Raw genomic sequence first — 19,714 nt, 5'->3', positions numbered from 1 at the left:
ATCCGACTCCTGAGCTCCCTCCCCGTTTCTTAGCTGCTGTGATTTGTCTTACTCCACGGACTTCGTTGGAGGCAATTTTCATTGTTGATTTGATGGTAGATTTTCATTAAGTGACCCTGTTTCTAGAAATTCTGAAAGACGAGAACGGCGGGACAACCGGGACTACCTGAGCTACAACAGCGAAGGGCCTCCTCGCATGTTACTTGGCCTATTTAGTTTAACATACTCTGTTTGGAAAATTTTTAAATGGTACTTGATGAGGTGAGTTGAAAATGCCCATGTAGTAGGTAGGCATCCGAAACCCTGTCGCTTTCTCGTCGCCTCGAGAAGGCACTCCAAGGGAGTTTCTTTCTTTGCTAAACGTCATTCCAACTTCCTCGACACATCTTTGTCGTGGTTAATTTCCAGATGTTTTCATCTTTGGCGAACTTGTAGCCATTTTCTAGGGCATTCGAGGCTCAAAATGCCCCCTTTAAACGTATCTAGGCGTCCTTTATCAAACCTTCCATGTTTCCTTTTCATAATAGCTACGGCACAGCAGTCTCTCTTTCCCTGGCGTGGCCTTGTCAAACTATTTCTTCACCACCAACTGATTGTACACAGAATCCAACTTATCATGGCCTAGCAGGAATCCATAGTTGCCTCCACTATCAACTTTCGGCGAAGCTCTCAATTCACTCTACAGGAAGATCCCACGTCCAAGGCCAACCTTCTTGATCAAATTGTGGAAGACTGATTTTCTTTACTAATTCCGGATCTTACCTGCGTATCTTAGCTTTGCTTTCACTTACACTCTTCTCGATCGCCTATGAGGGTATCGCACGCTCAAGTATCTACCGTCGACTACTGGACTATCCAAGACCACAAAAGATATACCAAGGAGTAGTCCCAGAGGACAAGAGAGAGGTGAACAAAGTTAGCCAGCAGTTGACGTCCCGTTAGACTCTCACTGAATGTAGTATTGCATGAAGTCGACCACCGACAAAGATACGCCACTGATCTCGGAAAGACGCATAGCCATGGATTTAGCAAGCCCGGACTCAGGTATGATTCAAAGCCAAAGGGTTTCTCAAGCCATACTTCGTCAATTATTTATTGTATCAGTGTGAGTTGGGCGTCATAGGCGAATATAAGTACTAATACTTTCCCCAAACCCATCAGATCTTAGCGCCTTTGGCCATCCAGGCCATAACCTCACGAAAACTTCCGGCTTTCACTCGCATATGAGTGTGCGGGAAAAGCTTCTCACAGGTGTAAACCTAAGCTTTCAGAAGAAAGAAGAACACGACGCACTCCATCGTGGAAAAGTAGTCCGTCGTCATGAAGATCTTATCAGTGACGCCATGGGAGTCGGTGGCATCCATCTGACTGACATCATTCTCGACTTGCCTCATAATTTCCGACAAGATGAGACTCAGAGAGTTGCTGAGCAAGAGGTCTTGATGAAAGGAATGAGACCCCAACCCACGACTTACGAGGAAAAGGCCGAAGCAGACACAACCCGTTCACAGAGATATGCTAAGCGGGCTTACCATTATAGAGCAAGGCTTCCATATGTGTAAGCTCAGGGCAGGCGCGGACAATAAAGTCAATTTCACTGACGGAGGCCAGCTACCGAAGTGGACGCCGGTTGAATATAGTGACCAGTACACAGAACGAAAGCCCGCACAAAATCAAGGGCATGGAACATCGACAGCGGGCCGATCAGATCATGAACGTCGAGTGGCGACAAGAACAAAAAAGTCGCCGAGTGAGCATGGATTTTAGTTCGTTCCAAGAGAAATCCATGAGAATTAACGGGTACCGAGAGCGAACCATACAATCCATTCACTTTCAACTACAAGGACACAATTCTCATCATGAAATTTTCGGTCCACCGCTGGGCAAGGAAGTCTTTGATGGCCGTTGGGATGATCTCAGAACGGGGAAATCTTTTTTACATCAGGGTGACCAGTCAATATCTATGACTGATCTTGACATGTGAGCCCGCACAAGCTCATTTTATTTGTCCTGGTCAGCAGTTAACTTCAGCTTTTAGCATTGATGTCGATGGGGTAAAGCGCAGCTGGCTTTGTATCGAGATATGCGGGCCCTTGATAAACACCAATGGTCCGGTTCCTCTTGTACTCGACCCGATGCCAAGATCCTCTATTAAGATTGCTGTACCCGCTGGCAAAGTCAGCTTGGCGTCGACCATATGGCAACCGCAGATGATCTGCAAAGTTTCTCAGAACCCAACAGAAGCGCAGAACGTGGATGGATTACCTGAGATTTCTCTCAGCCCGCTCGGTGAAATTGTAGAGCCGAACAATGTGCGGCTGAGAATGAGCAGACATGGAATCCCGATTTTCGTGACCCAGTCCAAATTAGACCATGTTCCGGGTCATTACATCATAGAGGACTTCTTTTCTGCCCAGAACGTATTCGGACTTCCATGGAAGGAAACAGACCGGCGAGTGAAGCTGGAGAACAAGATGAGACGGAAATCCGAGTTCTGGGAAGACGTGCACCAACAAGCGCGCGAGGACAGAAAGCAGTGGTGCGAGATCCAACAGGCCATGGCCCGCGACAGCTGTGTTGTGGACATTGTTTTCCAGGGGGATTGGGTTCACGTTCCCCCAAATGCACAAGAGCAACACTTGAACCTTTGGTCAAGACCGATACCCCGGCAGATTTCCGCACCCTCTCGGCAGAACACCCGACATGACAAAAACCTCACAGGTCATGCCATCCGCCACTCAAACAGTTCAGGTCTCCGAAATGAAATCAAGTGGTAGAGGTGTAACAGGGCGGTTTTCCGGGATGATACACTTAGCTGATAGGTACTCGACGAGGCTTGGGGTGATGAGAAGTATGAGAGGGCGAGGACAACATGGGATATAGAACTTAAATGACAACACCAGCAAGCGATTTCAAACGAGTTTCTCAGCTTCTGAACGATTCAAGAGAAGAAAAAAATTCGATTAAAAAAGATTACATATAACCAAGGAGACTGTGTGTCTGCACACATATAAGCTTCAATAGGGTGATTGATGACAAAGGAATAGAGGCAGGACGTTTAACGAAGCTTCCACCGCCAGGGTGGAGCCGTCTCGGTGTGGCTGATAAGAACCCAGGTGAATCTCGGTGAATCGGGAAATAGGTTCCGCCGTGCTCCTGCTACATCCCGCCAAAAAACAAACCCGCCCAGCGAACTTTTTAGAAGCCCGGTGCCTTGAGGAGCAGTAGCAACACCCCCGCCATCTCCACGATTCCCCTTGCACCGGTGAAGCTCCTCGTCGAAACAACTCTTATAGACGAACCGATTTTTCATCAAAACTCCGAATTCGTCGTTGCCCACCATGCAGGCCCCTGTGCTGGTTATGAGTATGTTAGCCCCTCCTTGCTGGAGCTTGATGAGCTACCCCCCCATGTTACGCAGCAATGCTGACTATATCTCTTTGTAGACACCCAGAGCGGTGAGCGGCAGACTGGTCGCAAGGCTCAACTCTCCAATATTGCAGCTGCTAAGACGTACGATTTTCCCTCGACTGCAGTTCTGTGTGAATCAACTGACCCCACATCAACAGTGTCGCCGACATTATTCGATCATGCTTGGGACCCAAGGCTATGTTGAAGATGCTTCTAGACCCCATGGGAGGTATCGTCCTTACCAACGACGGTCACGCTATTCTCAGAGAGATCGAGGTTTCGCACCCCGCAGCAAAGAGCATGATCGAGCTCAGCCGGACACAAGACGAGGAAGTTGGCGATGGAACCACGACGGTCATTATCCTAGGTGAGCTTCCGGCGCGCGCAAGACATGCTGCTTATAAAGCACACAAATACTGACATGGTGCAGCTGGTGAGATGCTTGCCCAGTCTTTGCCCCAGCTCGAGCGCAACATCCACCCCGTCCAGATCATCGCCGCCTTCCGCCGGGCGCTCAAGGACGCCCTCGAGATCGTGGACGACATTTCCCTCCCTATCGATGTGAATGATGACAAGGCTATGCAAGGCCTCATCTCCTCCTCTATCGGCACCAAGTTTGTCTCGAGGTGGTCGGACCTGATGTGCGACCTTGCCCTTAGAGCCGTCCGCACCGTCACGTGGGAGGTCGGTAACGGCAAGACAGAGGTTGATATTAAGCGCTACGCGCGTGTGGAGAAGGTTCCTGGTGGCGAGATTGAAGACAGCAGAGTTTTGGATGGTGTTATGCTCAACAAGGACATCACCCACCCCAAGATGCGTCGGAGAATAGAGAACCCCAGAATCGTCCTTCTCGACTGCCCCCTGGAGTACAAGAAGGGCGAGTCGCAAACCAACATTGAAATTTCCAAGGAGGAGGACTGGAACCGCATTCTACAGATTGAGGAAGAGCAGGTTAAGGCCATGTGCGAGTCTGTCCTCGCCCTCAAGCCTGATCTGGTCATCACCGAGAAGGGCGTCTCAGGTAAGCGGCGCCTTTGGAACAGACTTTTTCTAGATGGCAAAACTAATGCACGTTGCAGATCTTGCCCAACACTATCTGATGAAGGCTAACGTTACTGCTCTCCGCCGTGTCCGCAAGACGGACAACAACAGAATAGCAAGAGCCACGGGCGCCACTATCGTCAACCGTGTTGATGACATTCAGGACTCGGACGTCGGCACGCTCTGCGGTCTCTTTGAGATTGAGAAGATTGGCGACGAGTACTTCACCTTCCTCACCAAGTGCAAGAATCCCAAGGCTTGCACAGTGCTTCTCAGAGGCCCATCCAAGGATGTGCTCAACGAGATTGAGCGTAACCTCCAGGATGCCATGGGTGTCGCCCGGAACGTCATGTTCAACCCCAGACTCGCCCCTGGCGGTGGCGCTACCGAGATGGCTGTCTCGGTGCGGTTGAGCCAGCTCGCAAAGAGTGTCGAGGGTGTTCAGCAGTGGCCTTACAAGGCCGTTGCAGACGCACTCGAGGTTATCCCCCGCACTTTGGTTCAGAACGCTGGTGCCAGCCCCGTCAGAGTCCTGACGGATCTGCGCGCCAAGCACGCCGAGGGCAAGCACTCTTGGGGTATCAACGGAGACAGCGGTGTGATTGCAGACATGAAGGAGTACGGCGTTTGGGAGCCGGAGGCTATCAAGCTGCAGAGCATCAAGACGGCTATCGAGGTATGTGGTTTACATCTACAAAGCTTACAATTTTTTACAGCACATCCACTGACACATGTATAACTAGTCCGCCTGCTTGCTCCTCAGAGTTGACGATATCTGCAGCGCGAGAAAGGCTGCGCAAGTAGGCAATGGCCTGCACGGCGGCGGTGACGAATAAGATGCCTGATGAAGTTAGTCGGCTGGGTATTTGGAAGGCAGGGAGGTGTAGGTGCGCTGCGAGAGAGATGATGATGAAAAAAAAAGTCATACCCTGTACAAGGCATAGACATGGGATTAGAAATACCTAGACGACAACGTTCTCGGGACTTCAAAAAGCTTTGATGCTTTTTTAAATGGCTCTCTCGGGGGCCCTGCTTGTTTGTGTCTCCTGTGGCACAGTCTGCCAATCCTGGACCCACCCGTTTGATCTGAAGTTATTTTTGGTACTGCCAAGGTCGAAGCTCAAGCTCATGGCCCCTGGGAGCTCACAAGATGAATCAATCATCGTCATGGATGACCAAACCAGCAGGCTGAACTGAGGCGGCACCTGTTGCTTCAGATTCCTTGCTTCCATTATCGCCCTTGCTGTTCTTGGCGTCGCCATCTTCCTTGCCTGTAGATGTTTCCGTCGCGGTCGACTTAGTAGCCGTCCCCTTTGTGGTTGCATTGCCATTTGCTGACGCTGGCGTTGCAGGACCCTTCTTCGCCTTTTGCTTCTTCTTCTTCTCCCTCTTCTCCCTGTTCTTGCGCGTGCGCTCCTCGTCCTTGGCCTCCCGCTCGGCCTTCTGGCGCTCAAATTCCTCGTTATCTTTCTCCTGCTTTACCTCTTCGTCCATAGCGCGCAGGCGGTCGTACTCGCGGCGACGACTAGCCTTGTAGACGTGGAACTCGCCTGACCCAGCTCCGGCGCTGGAGCCCTGGACATTGGTGACGATCTCGGGAGGTGCGGCTACTGCGCGCTTGGCTACTGCACCCGGAGGAGGAGGCATGCGGATCTCCTGGTCGGGCTTGGAGAAGAGGGCATCGAGCTGCTTCGCATGTTCGGAGACGGGAGTCAGGGCGCGCTTCTTCATCGGGCGCCGGCTGCGCGGGTCGGCGGAGGTGGGGATGGACTCGGGGCCTTCGCCGGACATGGTTGTTGAGGGCCGCCTTATCGACGTTGCAGAAACAGCGTGCAAGGTGTCTTTGGTTTTGCGGGGTATTCGGGGTGTTGGAGAAAGCTCGTTGGTAGCTCGGGTGCTCGCGTTGAGATTGGATCGTATGATTATGGGATGACGCCAAATCTGGAATGGGCTGATTCGGGATTGGGAACGCTGCGGGCGAGTGATCTACTCTGGAGTGGGCTGGGTACGAGATTCCCTAGCTTGCTTGTTTGTTTGCCTCGTCGTGTTGGTTTGGCTGGCGGTTGGAAATTCCACAGGCAGTAAATAGTTTCGCGACGCAAGTGAACAAACAGAAGGGTGGAAGGGATTGTCAGCCGTGGTTCGTTGCTGTGAGTGGCTCGGCTAGAGTGGGGTGGCGGTTAGGAGAGCTCCGAGGCGGCGGCGGCTGTTGTTCGTATGTTTCCTCGCGTCAGTGGAGGGTGGGAAAGGCTAACAAAGGTGTGGAATGGTGTGGGCGAAGTGGAGAATGTCATTAAGTGACGGAAAGGCGACGCAGAAATGGGCGGTTCCAGGCACGCGTTTACCACGCCAGAAAGGTGCAACCAAAATGCGGAATTGCGGTAGGTTAGTCCTAAGTATGGGGTTGCAGCGACGGGTCGTCTAGCTGCAGGTCGACGAAAAAGTTGACAGGAGGCCAAAGGGTGGGAATGGTAACAGACCAGAAAAAGAGAAAGGCAAAAAATGGGACCACGAAAGCAAGCCAATCCCCTGTAGTCTTTCTTTCGCTTGTGCACCTTTTCGCTTCGACTTGACTGGAGCAAGACTTGTAGGGCCCAAAAAAAAAAAAAAAAAAAAAAAAAAAAAAAAAAAAGGAAGAAAAAACCCCCAAGCTAGGAAGGCATTTGCATGCGTACAAGTGCCGCCATGCCGCAGTTGAGGGTTGGGGGCAAGGACAGCCTCGCCGCTTATCGGAGGGCCAGTGCGCCAATCAGGGGCTGCAGACTCCCTGTCTCAAGCCGCCGGTTGGGCGCTGCCTCAAGCATTTGATTGGCCATGGACCCTGTTGAGATTCTCCGATGTACCCCGCTGGAGGAGGGGAGCCAGGGGGCCTTGGTAAAGGGGATACGCCCTTTCCCCGGGAAGGACAAGGCTTGAAAATTAAAGGTAAGGCCTGCCAAAAAAATGATGGCCCTCAGTGGGACGAGGGGTCATTTCTACGTATGAAAACCATACCATCAGGCGGCGGACAAGCACCAAAAATACCTGTCACACGAGGGGGGCAAACACGCCAATGATTGATGTACAGTGAAGAAGCAATTAGTGCCTGACAGAAAACCCCCCGACAGCTACCCATGCACTGTCATAGAAGAGTCAAAAAAAGGGCCACACCGTCACAACCAACATCTGCACGCTCACACACACACTTTCCATCTTGTGACTCTTAGCTACTCCTTGCTACGCCTTACGTATCTTGTACCTACACTAAACTCATCCCATCTCAACCCCGAGAACCTGTTGGTCGGAAGACGTCAACGCATTATTAGGGCAGTGACCGTCCTCCTCTCAAGCACTGCCCGTAAGGTTAAGGTTGGCATAACGCGATACAAATACACCGGCAGCCCCTCCCAAGGTTAGGCCTGCCCCGCCGCATTCCTCTCCATACACTTCCCGGTCAACAAGGTTCTCAACGCTACTGTTTTGTGACCTGCCGTTGAATTCTATTGTTGGTCAACCCGACCTTGATCAAAATACTCCTGGCTACAATAATTTTGATTTTGCCACAATCACATTCCCTCCCACCAACGTTGTCCACCGTTCGAGCAACTCTGGACAACTGACTTCAAGTTCTCGAAACAACTCCAACAACAAAAAACCATTCACCATGGCGAAGCCAAGGCTCATTATCCTCATCAGACATGCCCAGTCTGAGGGCAACAGTACGCAGACTCCCTTGTTCCGAACCCCGAATATGTCCGTCCTTACCAGACTGCTAACCATCACACCCCGTCACTGCACAGAGAACCGCGAAATCCACCAGACGATCCCCGATCACCGCGTGAAACTGACCCAAGATGGCTGGCAACAAGCATACGACGCCGGTCGGCGCCTGCGCAAGCTGCTGCGCGCCGACGACACACTGCACTTCTTCACCTCCCCGTACAGGCGCACCCGCGAGACGACCGAAGGCATCCTCTCAACACTGACGTCGGATGACGAAGATCCCTCGCCCTTCAAGCGCTCTAACATTAAGGTCTACGAAGAACCACGCTTGCGTGAGCAGGATTTTGGTAATTTCCAGCCCTGCTCTGCTGAGATGGAGCGGATGTGGCAGGAGCGCGCTGACTACGGCCACTTTTTCTACCGTATCCCCAATGGCGAGAGTGCCGCAGATGCCTATGACAGAGTTAGTGGCTTCAACGAGAGTCTATGGCGCCAGTTTGGGGAAGACGATTTCGCTAGCGTTTGCGTGCTTGGTAAGTATATCAAGTATCACAGTTGTGTTTCAGTGTTGACTAGTGCTGTGCAGTCACCCACGGTCTTATGTCCCGTGTCTTCCTGATGAAGTGGTATCACTTCACCGTGGAGTACTTCGAAGACCTCCGTAACGTTAACCACTGCGAGTTCCTCATCATGCGCAAGCAAGAAGAAAGCAGCAAATACCTCCTTGAGAACAAACTCCGCACGTGGTCTGAATTGCGTAAGGAACGAGCCCAACTCAAGGACAAGGATGAGAAAGGAAAGTCCGAAGTGGAGGGGAATCAAGAGAGGCCGACGAAGGATGTTAAGGCGTCTAGCCTACTGGAGCGCAGTAAGACCTTCATTGTGACGCGTCGATGGGGTGGCTGTCCTAACGGATGCAACCACAAAAGCCACTATCAGAAACGCGAAGATTTAGAGGCTCTCCGCCAGCGAGACGAGTCCGCTGCCAACGGTAACGGGATTACCAATGGCCACTCCCGCCATCAATCACCGGCGCCGGGCCGGAGACCGAAGCGATGCGACCAGAGTTACAGCTCCGATGAGGACAATGGCAATCGACCGCCCCAGATCGACGTTACCCGATCACGCCAAGAGGTGGTATCATCTCCCGACGGGACCCCTTCCTTTATCTCCGCCGAAGACCGTCTCCGCAGCATGATCTCACCTCATCTCTACGTTGGTCGGGATTTTGGAGGCACGTTCTCTGGACAGACGTCGATTGCAGGTAGCGATACCGACTCATCTGAGGAGGAAGGCCACAGACCACAGATCGCATCCATTACGACCAAAGTGAAGATCGCAACTATTACCGCCATGGACAGCAACGGCATCAATGGCACTAACGGAAGCATTAACGGCGTTGTCAACGCTAATACGAACGGGGGCACAGCACCGTCGAACAATGGAAACGAATCGTTAGACAAAGATGGCATGCGGCGAGGAGCGCGCGCGAACCGCCTTGGTGACGCCCACAGTAGTGACTTAGGCTCTGAGGTGGACGAGGATGACTTAGCGCGCGCCGAAAAGGCGGACAAGAGCATTGAGGGAAGTGTTTATTAGGTTGGTGAAGGCTTGGTTGAGGTTTCTTGGGATGGGTGGCCGGGTCGATAATTCGACGTCAAGCACCAAGCACCAGCGTGTTTTCTTTGGTTTGGCGCATTTCGGTTCAAACTATGCGTGGAAAGTGTCTTACCTTCGGCTCACGAATGGCCTGCATGCACGGGAAGGGAGCTTACGCATTAGAGGGCATAGGTATTTTCATCGATGGTGCTTTTGGCTTCTTTCTGATGACGCAAGGAGGATATACCTAGATCGTATGACGCACATAGAGAAAAGGCAGATACGAACGTGCCGTAAATTGATTTTTTACTTCATTCAAACAGCTTGACTGCAGACATGTAGGAGTCTGTTTATAGGTCATCGCAGCCTGCTGGCACTTCCAATAACGGCGTTTTAAATCAATGCCAGTCTCATAATGACTGACGAAATGACTTTATGAATCTGGCTGCTTGTTGTCCCTGTCACTAATAAGGAAGCCGCAATATCCAGAGGCACTTGCACTACAGCACCATACCAGATTTGGCTTATGCAGGTAGTATTTTATTGCTCCCTTTGTAAACAAGCCAAACGGGATACACACAAGCAGCGTCCTGGACGACCAGGAGCATCATCTGGGAAAGCTTGGGGTGTGCGGGAGAGTCACTATGAGAAATCATACAAGGGCAGAGTCTAGAATTACTCTAATGTCGCTTTGGTCAGTCATTGCAGTGCCTTTGTGATCGCTCATCTGTACATATTCCTTGGAGCACAGAGGCTTACTTGGCTTGGCTAATATACCGGAGAAAGCCAGAATTTTCAATAACTTTGGGCTGGGTTGAGTCATAAACATATCCTCCTTCCCTCGATGTCCATAACGCTCGAGAACTTCGAGGTATATCCCGATATATAATGCATGAACAACTGCCACAGAGCTGGGCCATCTGTCAAACTTGCGGCGGTGGTTTGACACAAATGAGCGTGACATATTTTGCGCCTCTTGTGGCCCCTTCATACCCAGGAGTAGTTCAATTTGGCTGTTTGGATTGCGACTTTTGTTTCACGATTTCCCTATGATAATAAAATGGGTGGCGCAAAGGTGCTGACCACTGCAACAGACGCCGATGAATAGACTTGGCTTAGACAGAGTACCTGTATAATGAGGCAAAGATATGGGAAGTTTCGAACGTGGCTGTGTCTGTATTTCCGAAGGAGACCGAGTCAGTATAATCCTGCGAGGACGATCGCAGGCCAGAAGAGTGATATCTCTGTATGAACTGCGATAGAGTTTCTTCGTGACCGAATAACTGTGCTCATCCCCGTATCATGACGTGACCCTTCCATTGTTCATAGGGTCCATAAGTTTTGGTACACACTGACAACGAATGTATAGACGTCAGGCTTGTGGATCGCCTAGACAAACTACCGATAGATTGTTGTCCGTTGAAGGCAAGAGTAGGCTTGGAAGATGAGAAAAACAGTATGCCTGCAAGCATCATAGATGTTTGGGGCACCTCCGCATCTAAGCCAACTGTTTCCTCGGATAACTTCGGGAAATACGCACAATTGACATGATATATTGGAGTTACAGGGAGCCGTAGGGTGACGTTCGCGGACTATGAGTACATTTTGTGTCTTCCTCGCCCCTATGATCACATGATTACCAGTCCTGATGGAATCCGTTAGCAGATGACTAGGTCGGAGGACTCCTTTGGTGCATATCTCCTGCTCCAATTTCACCATGTATAAGTGGAACTAGTTCTGTTCTCATGCTATGGATGGCTTGCTTGGCCTTAGTATACATCCTAGGCCAGAAGAGCGAAGTGAGCTTTTAGATGCCTGGAACGATTGAGAATCGCTACGTCCTGTTACTTTGTCAAGTTGACGCTTCAGAAAGCCAGCAAGCCTTTATCGGCAATACGGTACGTTATAAGACCAACAATATTTTGCAAAAGGAGTGAGAATAGTCGAACGTTTTCACGGCTATGAAGGAGGTAGAATGTACACGAAGCCCATAATACCAGTATCTTAGAAATCTCAAGGACGCATTGAATGATCAAACGCCTCGCAAAGGATGTTTGCGACTGCCTATGTTCCCACTTGTAATGTCGTTCGATCTCACCAGGCTATATCAACCCATTCGCGAGTTACAAGGATAAGATGTATAACGTGTTGTCCTACCGGTTGATTTGCTTAGACTTACACTTTTATTCGTTACCTTCCAATCCCAACCACAAATGAAAATGGCCGCTTGCTCCAACTTGAAGCGTCTAAGTAACTCGTCAAATATTCCTTCAAAAGTCTATCCGTTGTTCCGGACCTTATGAAGATCTAAATCTTAGCTGAGGAGATATACATCCACAAGACGACATCAAAATGCGCCGTCACACACCAGGCCCTTACACAATTGCGTGTAGCGTACCACGCAAAGGCCACAGAGAATCCAAGAAGCTGGAAATTGAGCGGGGACCAATAGTGAGAACCATGAAATTTGTACCAGCATAATATGGGCGAACCTTCTTGACGTTATGAGGGCGTCTCTACTTTCGCTCTTTGCACTTCTTCACCAATGCTAATCCATCCGAATCGTTCGCCTTTGAGGAAACAAATGGCACAGGCCATGCCTATGCGCTATGCATGGTTGCATTTATATAGACTGTACGTCGGCATTATCGTACTAGGCAAACATTTGGATTTAATTATACTTGCAGATACACCGTTTGGAAGTCTCTGGATTGAAAAAGGTGTGGTAGTTCGAAGGAAGTAGGGTCCTCCGGACGCTTCGTACATTATTGGCCAGCTGATCCTCATTTCGGTATCTGGCTCCAGAGAAAATGGCTTGGAGATGAGCAGCCTCCGAGGAGCGGGGATACCCGTTCACGTACACTGGCGCAACAGGTGATTGCAATGTATTGGAAACAATGAGCATCAGGCTTACATTTCAAATGTGCTGGAAGGGTTTGCCCCCAACGTGATACTGGCACAACTCAGCTCGGGCAGGCCGGGATACAACGACAAACAAACCTCGAAATGACTCTGAACTAAACTATAGCAACGTTAGTCATATTTGCCGACAACCTGCGGAAGGAAAAGCAAGCGCACCAGTACCACAACGTGTTCGAACAGTTAACTACACCTGGCTCGCGAAGAACAGTCCTGATTAAAAACATGCCCGGTTTCGTACAATCAATGCTTTCAAAGACTTAGCAACCAACAACTCAGCAGCACAGAGGCAACGTGATCGGTTATCTCGGCCCTGCAGGGCTGATCAGAATGGTAAAGAATCCTGAAGAGGCCCTGCAAACATTATCCAAACTGCTCCATACGATGATTCAGTAACGGACAAATAGAGCTCACCACACGGATCCAAGCTTACTGTTGGCCATCCTACAAGTCTTTCTTTCCCGGTATGACTTTACAGCTCGTGCAGTGGCGGCCGGTGATCAACTTTACTACCATCCACGGCCAGAACCCAACGTCATCGGCTAATATCAAGTTCGGGACAACGGTGTAGCTAAGGTTTTCCTTGCAAAGCTGGGAGAGAAACCTCAGTCCTAGTTGAATAAAGAGGGGGTTCATGTATTCTTCATGGTGTATCTCAGTCAATCAACATAACAATGCGTGGAATAAGCGCATTTTGCTATTACAACACAAAAAGAATCCGGCCCTTGACTTCTCATTCCCTTGCATGAGCAAGTTTAATGCTTCTGCATTGCTGTCCAACCCTTTTCCCAAGGCACTACTGTAAGTAAACATGTAGCTGAACGCAAGGATGCGAAAATGGGAAGGCTACAAGAGCATAAAGGAGTAGGAATGGCTTATCACTAGAACCACCCACCCCCAATGCAGCTAGCCATGCTTCTCTTAGTTGTCGCCCGTCTGAGCTGTAACTAGATGTTGGGATCATTCACACAAAACTCCACAGCCACACGAGCGATTTTGTCCATGGAACCAGCATCGTCAGGGTGGGCTCCCCCCCACTGGCAATGACATGAGCCCTTCATTGCTTTAGACCACAGCATGCGTCTTCCACCACCCACCAATCTGAGGCCTCTCTGGCAGGAGACAGTGTCGAGAAGCTGTGACAAGACGAACGCAGACCCAAAGGAAAGCATCCACACCGATGCCAACACCAGTGCGTGGTTGAACAATCAAGACCCGATGTCTTATTACGTTCATATGTACTTCAATCACCGGGCCTCTTGGGGACACCGCCTTTTTCTATGTCACAGTCGACAGCCACAGCGCACCCAGTATGTCGAGCCTTGATTCACGTAAGAACTCATGATGTAACTTCCTCCATACTATACGTTCGGTGCCTAAAATTTGCGTTGTCTGCTTATCAATTTGCTCGAAAACGACTCTGTAAGTAATCTGTTTATGAGACGAAACAATGAAATCTTATCCCAGCTACGTAGAATACAATAGGCTATTTATCCTTGTCTTATGACTGGAACATTAAATGAGGCTTTATAAGTGCTTGTTACTGTCATATGCCGTCACAAATATCGTCACAACGTCACGGAGTACGCAAACCTGACCCAGCGACCTTACCACTTCCTTCAGATCACTGTCTAAATTGCATAACTATTGCAGCTTCCCTTCTTTAATCTCTGTATGTTCGGTGTCACCAGAAAACCTTCCCCACACTTTCAAACTATATGTTAAATCACAAAAATGGTAAACATTCGCATTCAAAAGCTGAGCATGTACTCCAGCGGAAGGCCGGGCAGCGGCCCGAATGTGGGCCCACTATCTTTGACGTCCGCACCGGGCTCCGACCGGAGCCTGAGCGCATCGGCATGGCAATATTAACAACACGCTGCACTCACCCGACTTCCACCCGGACAGTGCCCTTTTGGTCGTATTCGCAAACGGCACAGACCTACAGCTCGCTTTCCTTTGGCCCCTTGCCCCCGTCTGACGGGTTCGGCAATTCACCGCAGTCCTGGCATGCAGCGCCGCCTGGACCTCCCGACCGAAACCGCCCGATCGGTGCACCGTGCTCTCTCAACCCCCCGAAAAAAAAAAACTGCTCGGCGCCGCAGGGCAACGGAGCAAGCTCCAGCTTCGACCACGCTTCTGAGACAGACGTTTCCCAGCAAACGCAAACCATGACAGCAGAGTTTCCCACTGCTTATACTCCCGCAGACGGGCGTTCAAATAAAAATAAAAATAAAAATACAGACATCCGAGTCCTCCGATAATAACGGACTGAAAACACTTTTTCACCTACCCGAAAGTCAAACCTTCAAACGCTTTAGTGCTTGCATAATAATTTTTTTCACCATTTGGCGTTGGATGGGAACGATGACACAAAGCGCCGATGAGTTTTGTTGAGGGTTTCGGTATTCAAACAGGTCTCCAGATATGGCAGTTATCGTCGCCCAGGCGGCGACTCTGGACGAAGAAACAAACCCCCAAAACCCCCCAAAAAAGTAAACACGCACATGCAAGAAAAAGTATCATCAGTTACCAACATTCCCGCAATGTCGACTTTCCCATTACCCACATACCCGGAAGCAAAGAAAAGTCTAAATGACCCATTTCTCGTCCCAACTCAATCAGCCATGCCACTGCCGCCCGGAAATCGTCAGCCCAGAGAGGCTATTCCTTTACGGTTCACGTCCGAGACGCACGTCTTTCTTTCCTGCAGCAACAAAGTTTGCTATCGCTACACTGTTGTTACACAGTAACTGTGGCGGGCTGCCCGGAGCAGGACCAAAATAGGGATGTGAAAATTTTTGTCAGACACTCTTGAGTTTACAGGTTCTGTCTTTCAGAGTTGCATTGAAGGCATTCCACGTCCCTTAGAAGGTATCCCATCTCCGCACGCTCATATCCGTCTAGCCCACATGCCGCACTGCAGATCAATGAGCCTGAAAGGCCTGAAAGGGCCTGAAAGGAACAGGAGGAATTAAAAAAAAAAAAAAAAGAATCTCCAAAAAACTAGGTTTGATGGTAACATTCGGCGACGGGGATTTGCAGCTGCAAGTGGGCAAGGCCCGTCTACGGTGGCATTCCCCCAGACGGCCAACGCCGTGGATCGGGTGGGCTATTGGACCGGCCCGCCAATCATTTGAATAACCATGGATTACGTTTGTGGCGCCCCGTTCCGTTCTACAGACTCCGGCCTTGGATGATCGCGATCGAGTTGGGCAGTGATGAGCAAGGTTTTCCTCCCTCTGCCGCCGGGCGCGCCGAAGTTCCAACACAATAGAAGAGGGGAAAAAAAAAAAAACTGCGACACTGAAGGATTCCTTGCGGTTCGGTGCCGGCTGATGCTGCGAGAATTTGAGTCGAGTAACTCGTAAAAAAAAAAAAAAAACCTATGCTATTTGTGTTCAGCTGCTTTTGCCAGTCGTTCTCACAGCGAATTGGGTTGCAAGGGGCAGAATAATAAGTCCTGACAAGGCATCATTATGCAACCAACCGACTTATTTTCTCGTCAACACGCAATCGCGCGCCAGGGAGTCCCAGCACCCAAGGCGACAATATGTTGAGGAATTAGTCTGACAGTACTCCGTAAGCTTGAGGATATCTGCAAGTTTGCATGCTCCCTTGATCATGATCATCTGTTCTATCTTTTGGTGATGACACCAAAAAAAGGACTCACACCTTCACAAGCCCGACACCCCCCATCCTCTTCCAGAGTCAGGTTTTTCTTTTTGCGTGTGGTCATCGATGATCGCTACGCTATGTGCCTTGGGCATAACCGGCGCCGCTGACGAAGCCGTTCGCGCCCGTCAAGAGAGGGGCGCGGCGGCGGACCCAGGGATACGGACGGCGCGAGATGGGCACCAACAGTCCGATCTAAAGCATGCGCGCCCGACAGGAGGATTAAGAAAAAAAAATCAAACGGGCGGGCGCCGGTCACCTGCCAACCCAAGCGGCGCCGGTCCCCTTAGCCAACCTTACACTGCACCACTTACCAACATGATTAACAGCAAGATCCTTTTGTTTGAGGCCTGCTTAGCATGCTAAGCAGCCTGAATCCTGGGGGGGGATACGAGCGCTAGAGGAGAGCTAGCGAGAAGGATCAAACTTGCGAACAATGCAACTAAGTGGACGAAGCATTACTGAACAAGTTTCTTGTTTAGTGGATTGACACTTTTCTATCAAGGCGGACCCTGTGCACTAGACATAGTTTATGCAAAATGCACAAGTTTTTGAACGCAAAGGTGTGTGTTTATAAGTTGGCGGGATGGGGGTGGCTGTGATGGAGGGGCCCCCTCCTCTTGATGTTTCCGACGTGGGGACACATTTAAACACACACCCTCTTCCACCCGGATTGGGTTGCTTAGCTAAGTTCACTCCACGGAGCTACGGCCGGGGAGGCTGGGAGGGCCGCAGCGCTTCCCACTCGCCGGTGGTGGCCGGCTCTCCCCGGTCTGCGACGGCGATCCAAGACAACGCATCGTGAATTCTCCACTGGGTCCTTTCTCACTCGGCAGACACGGGGGGAAGGGAAGAGAGCGAGCGAGACACAGAGACGTGCATGGAAAGAGGGAGACCGGCCAGTGGAAACCCCCCCCTCCCCAAAAGCTGAACTTGCAAACAGTCCACCTCAAAGATACCCATAATTATTGCCAAACTTGTTTCTCTTGTCAGTCAATGTGATGTACTCTCCGATCGATTTGATTGAAATTGATTGAAAAAAAAGGGCACCTACTGCTCCCCAGTTGCACTAGTCTAGTGCCTTCCAGCCCTGTGAAGCATCTAGACTCTTCATCGACCATTCATGAAGGTACATAGTACGTATGCAGTCGTCGGAGCTGGGAAGCGTTGCTTCACAGTCACGTAGTTTCTCCACGTCCATCAAAGTCTTTCAGTCTCCCAAAAGGTCTCGACTCTTCTTTCGTTCCCACAGAAGAAGCTATCCCGTGACGAAACCAATGCATCAAGAGTGACCCTCCCCCTTCCCACCCCTTTGGTGGAAACGATGCGGGCAGGTGATGGTGAAGAGACTGGCGTATCCATCCGCTTCAGCAAAGAATGGAGACCTCTCTGACAGAAGCGAGAAGGCATACGGACGATAGTGGTCACCTAATGGCACGACTGTGGAATGGAGACCATGTATCTTGTCTTTCTTCCCTCCGCGCCCCCCGTCGTACCCGAATGTAGGGAACCGCGGCCACTAATGCTACCCAGGTACGGAGACCAGATTACTGCATTGCTTCGTTGCGTGTGCCAACCGGAAGTCATGACAGTAAGCACCGCAATGTTTCAACCGCGCCATAGTTATTTTCCTTTTTTTTTTTTTTTTTTTGTGCAAAGGGCGAGAAGGACAAGATGAATCCTTTTTGCAACAGGAGACGCCCACGCCCCCCACATCGTATGTTTGCAACGGAAACCTCATCGTAACACAATACACATGTCACACTCGACAGGACGAGAATGTGAATAGCACGCACAACAGTCAGCACAACGCGAATCGGGGACGTCGGGGACCATCACCGCCCGCGGTAATGAAACAAGAAAGTCTCGGTCTGTTGAACAGCAGCAACATGTGCGCGGTTACCAACGGATTCGGCAGAGGGTTGAGAAACATGCCAAACCCAGGAAACCCATGGAAAAATTTGCGTGTTTTTTTCCCCCTCTCCCATGTCTTCGACTTTTTTCTTTCTTCTTCTATCATGCCAATTCTGTTTCTGCTCTTTATTTTGTTGTTGTCAAGAATTTGCATAACAATGTAAATTGTTTGCATGCCGAGCTCGCATTATCGGTTTGGCCTTATGCGTCATAGCAGACAAGAAGAAAGTTGCACGCAGCTCGGTTAAGACACATGACATGTACACGACGGGCCCCTAGCAGGAGACTGACTGGGAGGGATCAGGAGTCGAAAGCTGGAAGAAGAAAAAAAAAAACCGCTAGCTTTTTCGATGAGTCAAGCTCAAACGGGAGAGAGAAAGAGAGGACCTACAGGGCACTTGCACAAAATCCAAGAGCGTACGCATATCACGGGGAACCTAGCCGGTGAGCAGAATAGTGGAACTGTTGTCTCCGGAAATAAAGGGTCAGAAACAATACCAGGGAAAAGTGAAATGTATAGTTTTGACTAGGTTCCGGGGGGAGAAGGGAGCCCCATTGAGAAGAAGCTAGAAACGAGGTTCTCGGGCTGTGCCTAGAAGGCAGAAAAAAAATAAAATAAACAAAAGAGGTAGGATAAGTGGATAAGGTTGGAAGAGTCATTGGAATGGAAGGAAAATTTCATTAGGGAGAGGGGGAGGGAAGCCCAAAAAAAAAAAGGGTCCTCCTCAGCCCAGCTTCGCGGGATCCCGCGTTGACAGCTCCGAGAACCCTGTCTCTAATCCCCCCCTAGCAGGACAGACTTGGGTACCACTTTGGCCTTTTTTTTTTTTTTTTTTTCCTTTCTTTTTTGGTGCTCGGTGCCTGTCTCGAATTCCGAAGGATCAAGCCCGTCATCGGCAGCTCGTCGAAATCGGTAGCGGGGAAACCCAAGGCTTGCAGGGCCCAGTAAGCAGAGCCTCCTCCTTCCAAGGGAGGAACGAGATCGTCATCCAATGCAAGGCAATTGCACTTCACCTCGTCATATGGAGGAAGGAAGGGAGGGAGGCTTGTTGTATTGTTTGAAAAAAAAAAGATTTTCATTGTCTTCATATTTCGGAAAGATATTTGACCTCGTTTCTTTTTCTTCAAAATCATGTCTCTCGATGACCATTGTCACTGACTTCGTAGAATTCCTCCACGAGCATCGCGCGAGCAAGCCGACGCCTCCCCCACGCCATTCTTAATTGTGTATTTTCTATAGAAAAAAGTTTTCATGGCTTGTCTCGGTCCAGCTTTTCGGACCCCATCCCATCCCCTTCCCCTCCTTTATCCCGCTTCGCAAGATTCCATTCCTTCGATCGTGTCTTTAATTGAGATTCTCTGTCAAGCCATCATTCAACACATGTTCTGCGCGACCCGCCCCCTTACCTGTTCCCGACTGTCTCTCCGTGGAACAAACCCTCTTTCATAAATA

At 50.2% G+C, this 19,714-nt stretch overlaps 5 protein-coding genes across 5 annotated transcripts; 3 read left to right on the top strand and 2 right to left on the bottom strand.

Annotated features, from left to right (window-relative positions):
* Positions 1-1,223: 1,223 nt before the first annotated feature.
* Positions 1,224-2,777, top strand: CTRU02_203538 (uncharacterized protein; the record flags this gene model as incomplete). The annotated part of the gene is made up of 3 exons (XM_036724164.1): positions 1,224-1,558; positions 1,612-1,980; positions 2,039-2,777. The coding sequence occupies 3 exons, from the start codon at positions 1,224-1,226 to the stop codon at positions 2,775-2,777; spliced, it is 1,443 nt and encodes a 480-aa protein (XP_036584278.1).
* Positions 2,778-3,341: 564 nt separating this feature from the next.
* Positions 3,342-5,288, top strand: CTRU02_203537 (t-complex protein 1 subunit gamma; the record flags this gene model as incomplete). Its single annotated transcript, XM_036724162.1, has 6 exons — positions 3,342-3,366; positions 3,447-3,513; positions 3,570-3,778; positions 3,842-4,432; positions 4,485-5,128; positions 5,196-5,288. The coding sequence occupies 6 exons, from the start codon at positions 3,342-3,344 to the stop codon at positions 5,286-5,288; spliced, it is 1,629 nt and encodes a 542-aa protein (XP_036584277.1).
* A 171-nt stretch (positions 5,289-5,459) lies between these two features.
* Positions 5,460-5,582, bottom strand: CTRU02_203536 (uncharacterized protein; the record flags this gene model as incomplete). Its single annotated transcript, XM_070204224.1, has 1 exon — positions 5,460-5,582. One exon carries the CDS (start codon positions 5,580-5,582, stop codon positions 5,460-5,462), a length of 123 nt encoding a protein of 40 aa, XP_070061987.1.
* Positions 5,583-5,607: 25 nt separating this feature from the next.
* On the bottom strand, positions 5,608-6,243 carry CTRU02_203535 (DUF1168 domain protein; the record flags this gene model as incomplete). The annotated part of the gene is made up of 1 exon (XM_036724163.1): positions 5,608-6,243. One exon carries the CDS (start codon positions 6,241-6,243, stop codon positions 5,608-5,610), a length of 636 nt encoding a protein of 211 aa, XP_036584276.1.
* Positions 6,244-8,095: 1,852 nt separating this feature from the next.
* On the top strand, positions 8,096-9,753 carry CTRU02_203534 (phosphoglycerate mutase family domain protein; the record flags this gene model as incomplete). Its single annotated transcript, XM_036724161.1, has 3 exons — positions 8,096-8,150; positions 8,232-8,687; positions 8,741-9,753. 3 exons carry the CDS (start codon positions 8,096-8,098, stop codon positions 9,751-9,753), a joined length of 1,524 nt encoding a protein of 507 aa, XP_036584275.1.
* Between the last annotated feature and the right edge of the window lie 9,961 nt (positions 9,754-19,714).

Source organism: Colletotrichum truncatum (assembly GCF_014235925.2).
Source record: "Colletotrichum truncatum strain CMES1059 chromosome Unknown Contig_0002, whole genome shotgun sequence".
NCBI lineage: Eukaryota > Fungi > Ascomycota > Sordariomycetes > Glomerellales > Glomerellaceae > Colletotrichum > Colletotrichum truncatum.
Note: the sequence above shows the minus strand (reverse complement) of the source record. Positions and strands in the feature narration are given on the sequence as shown.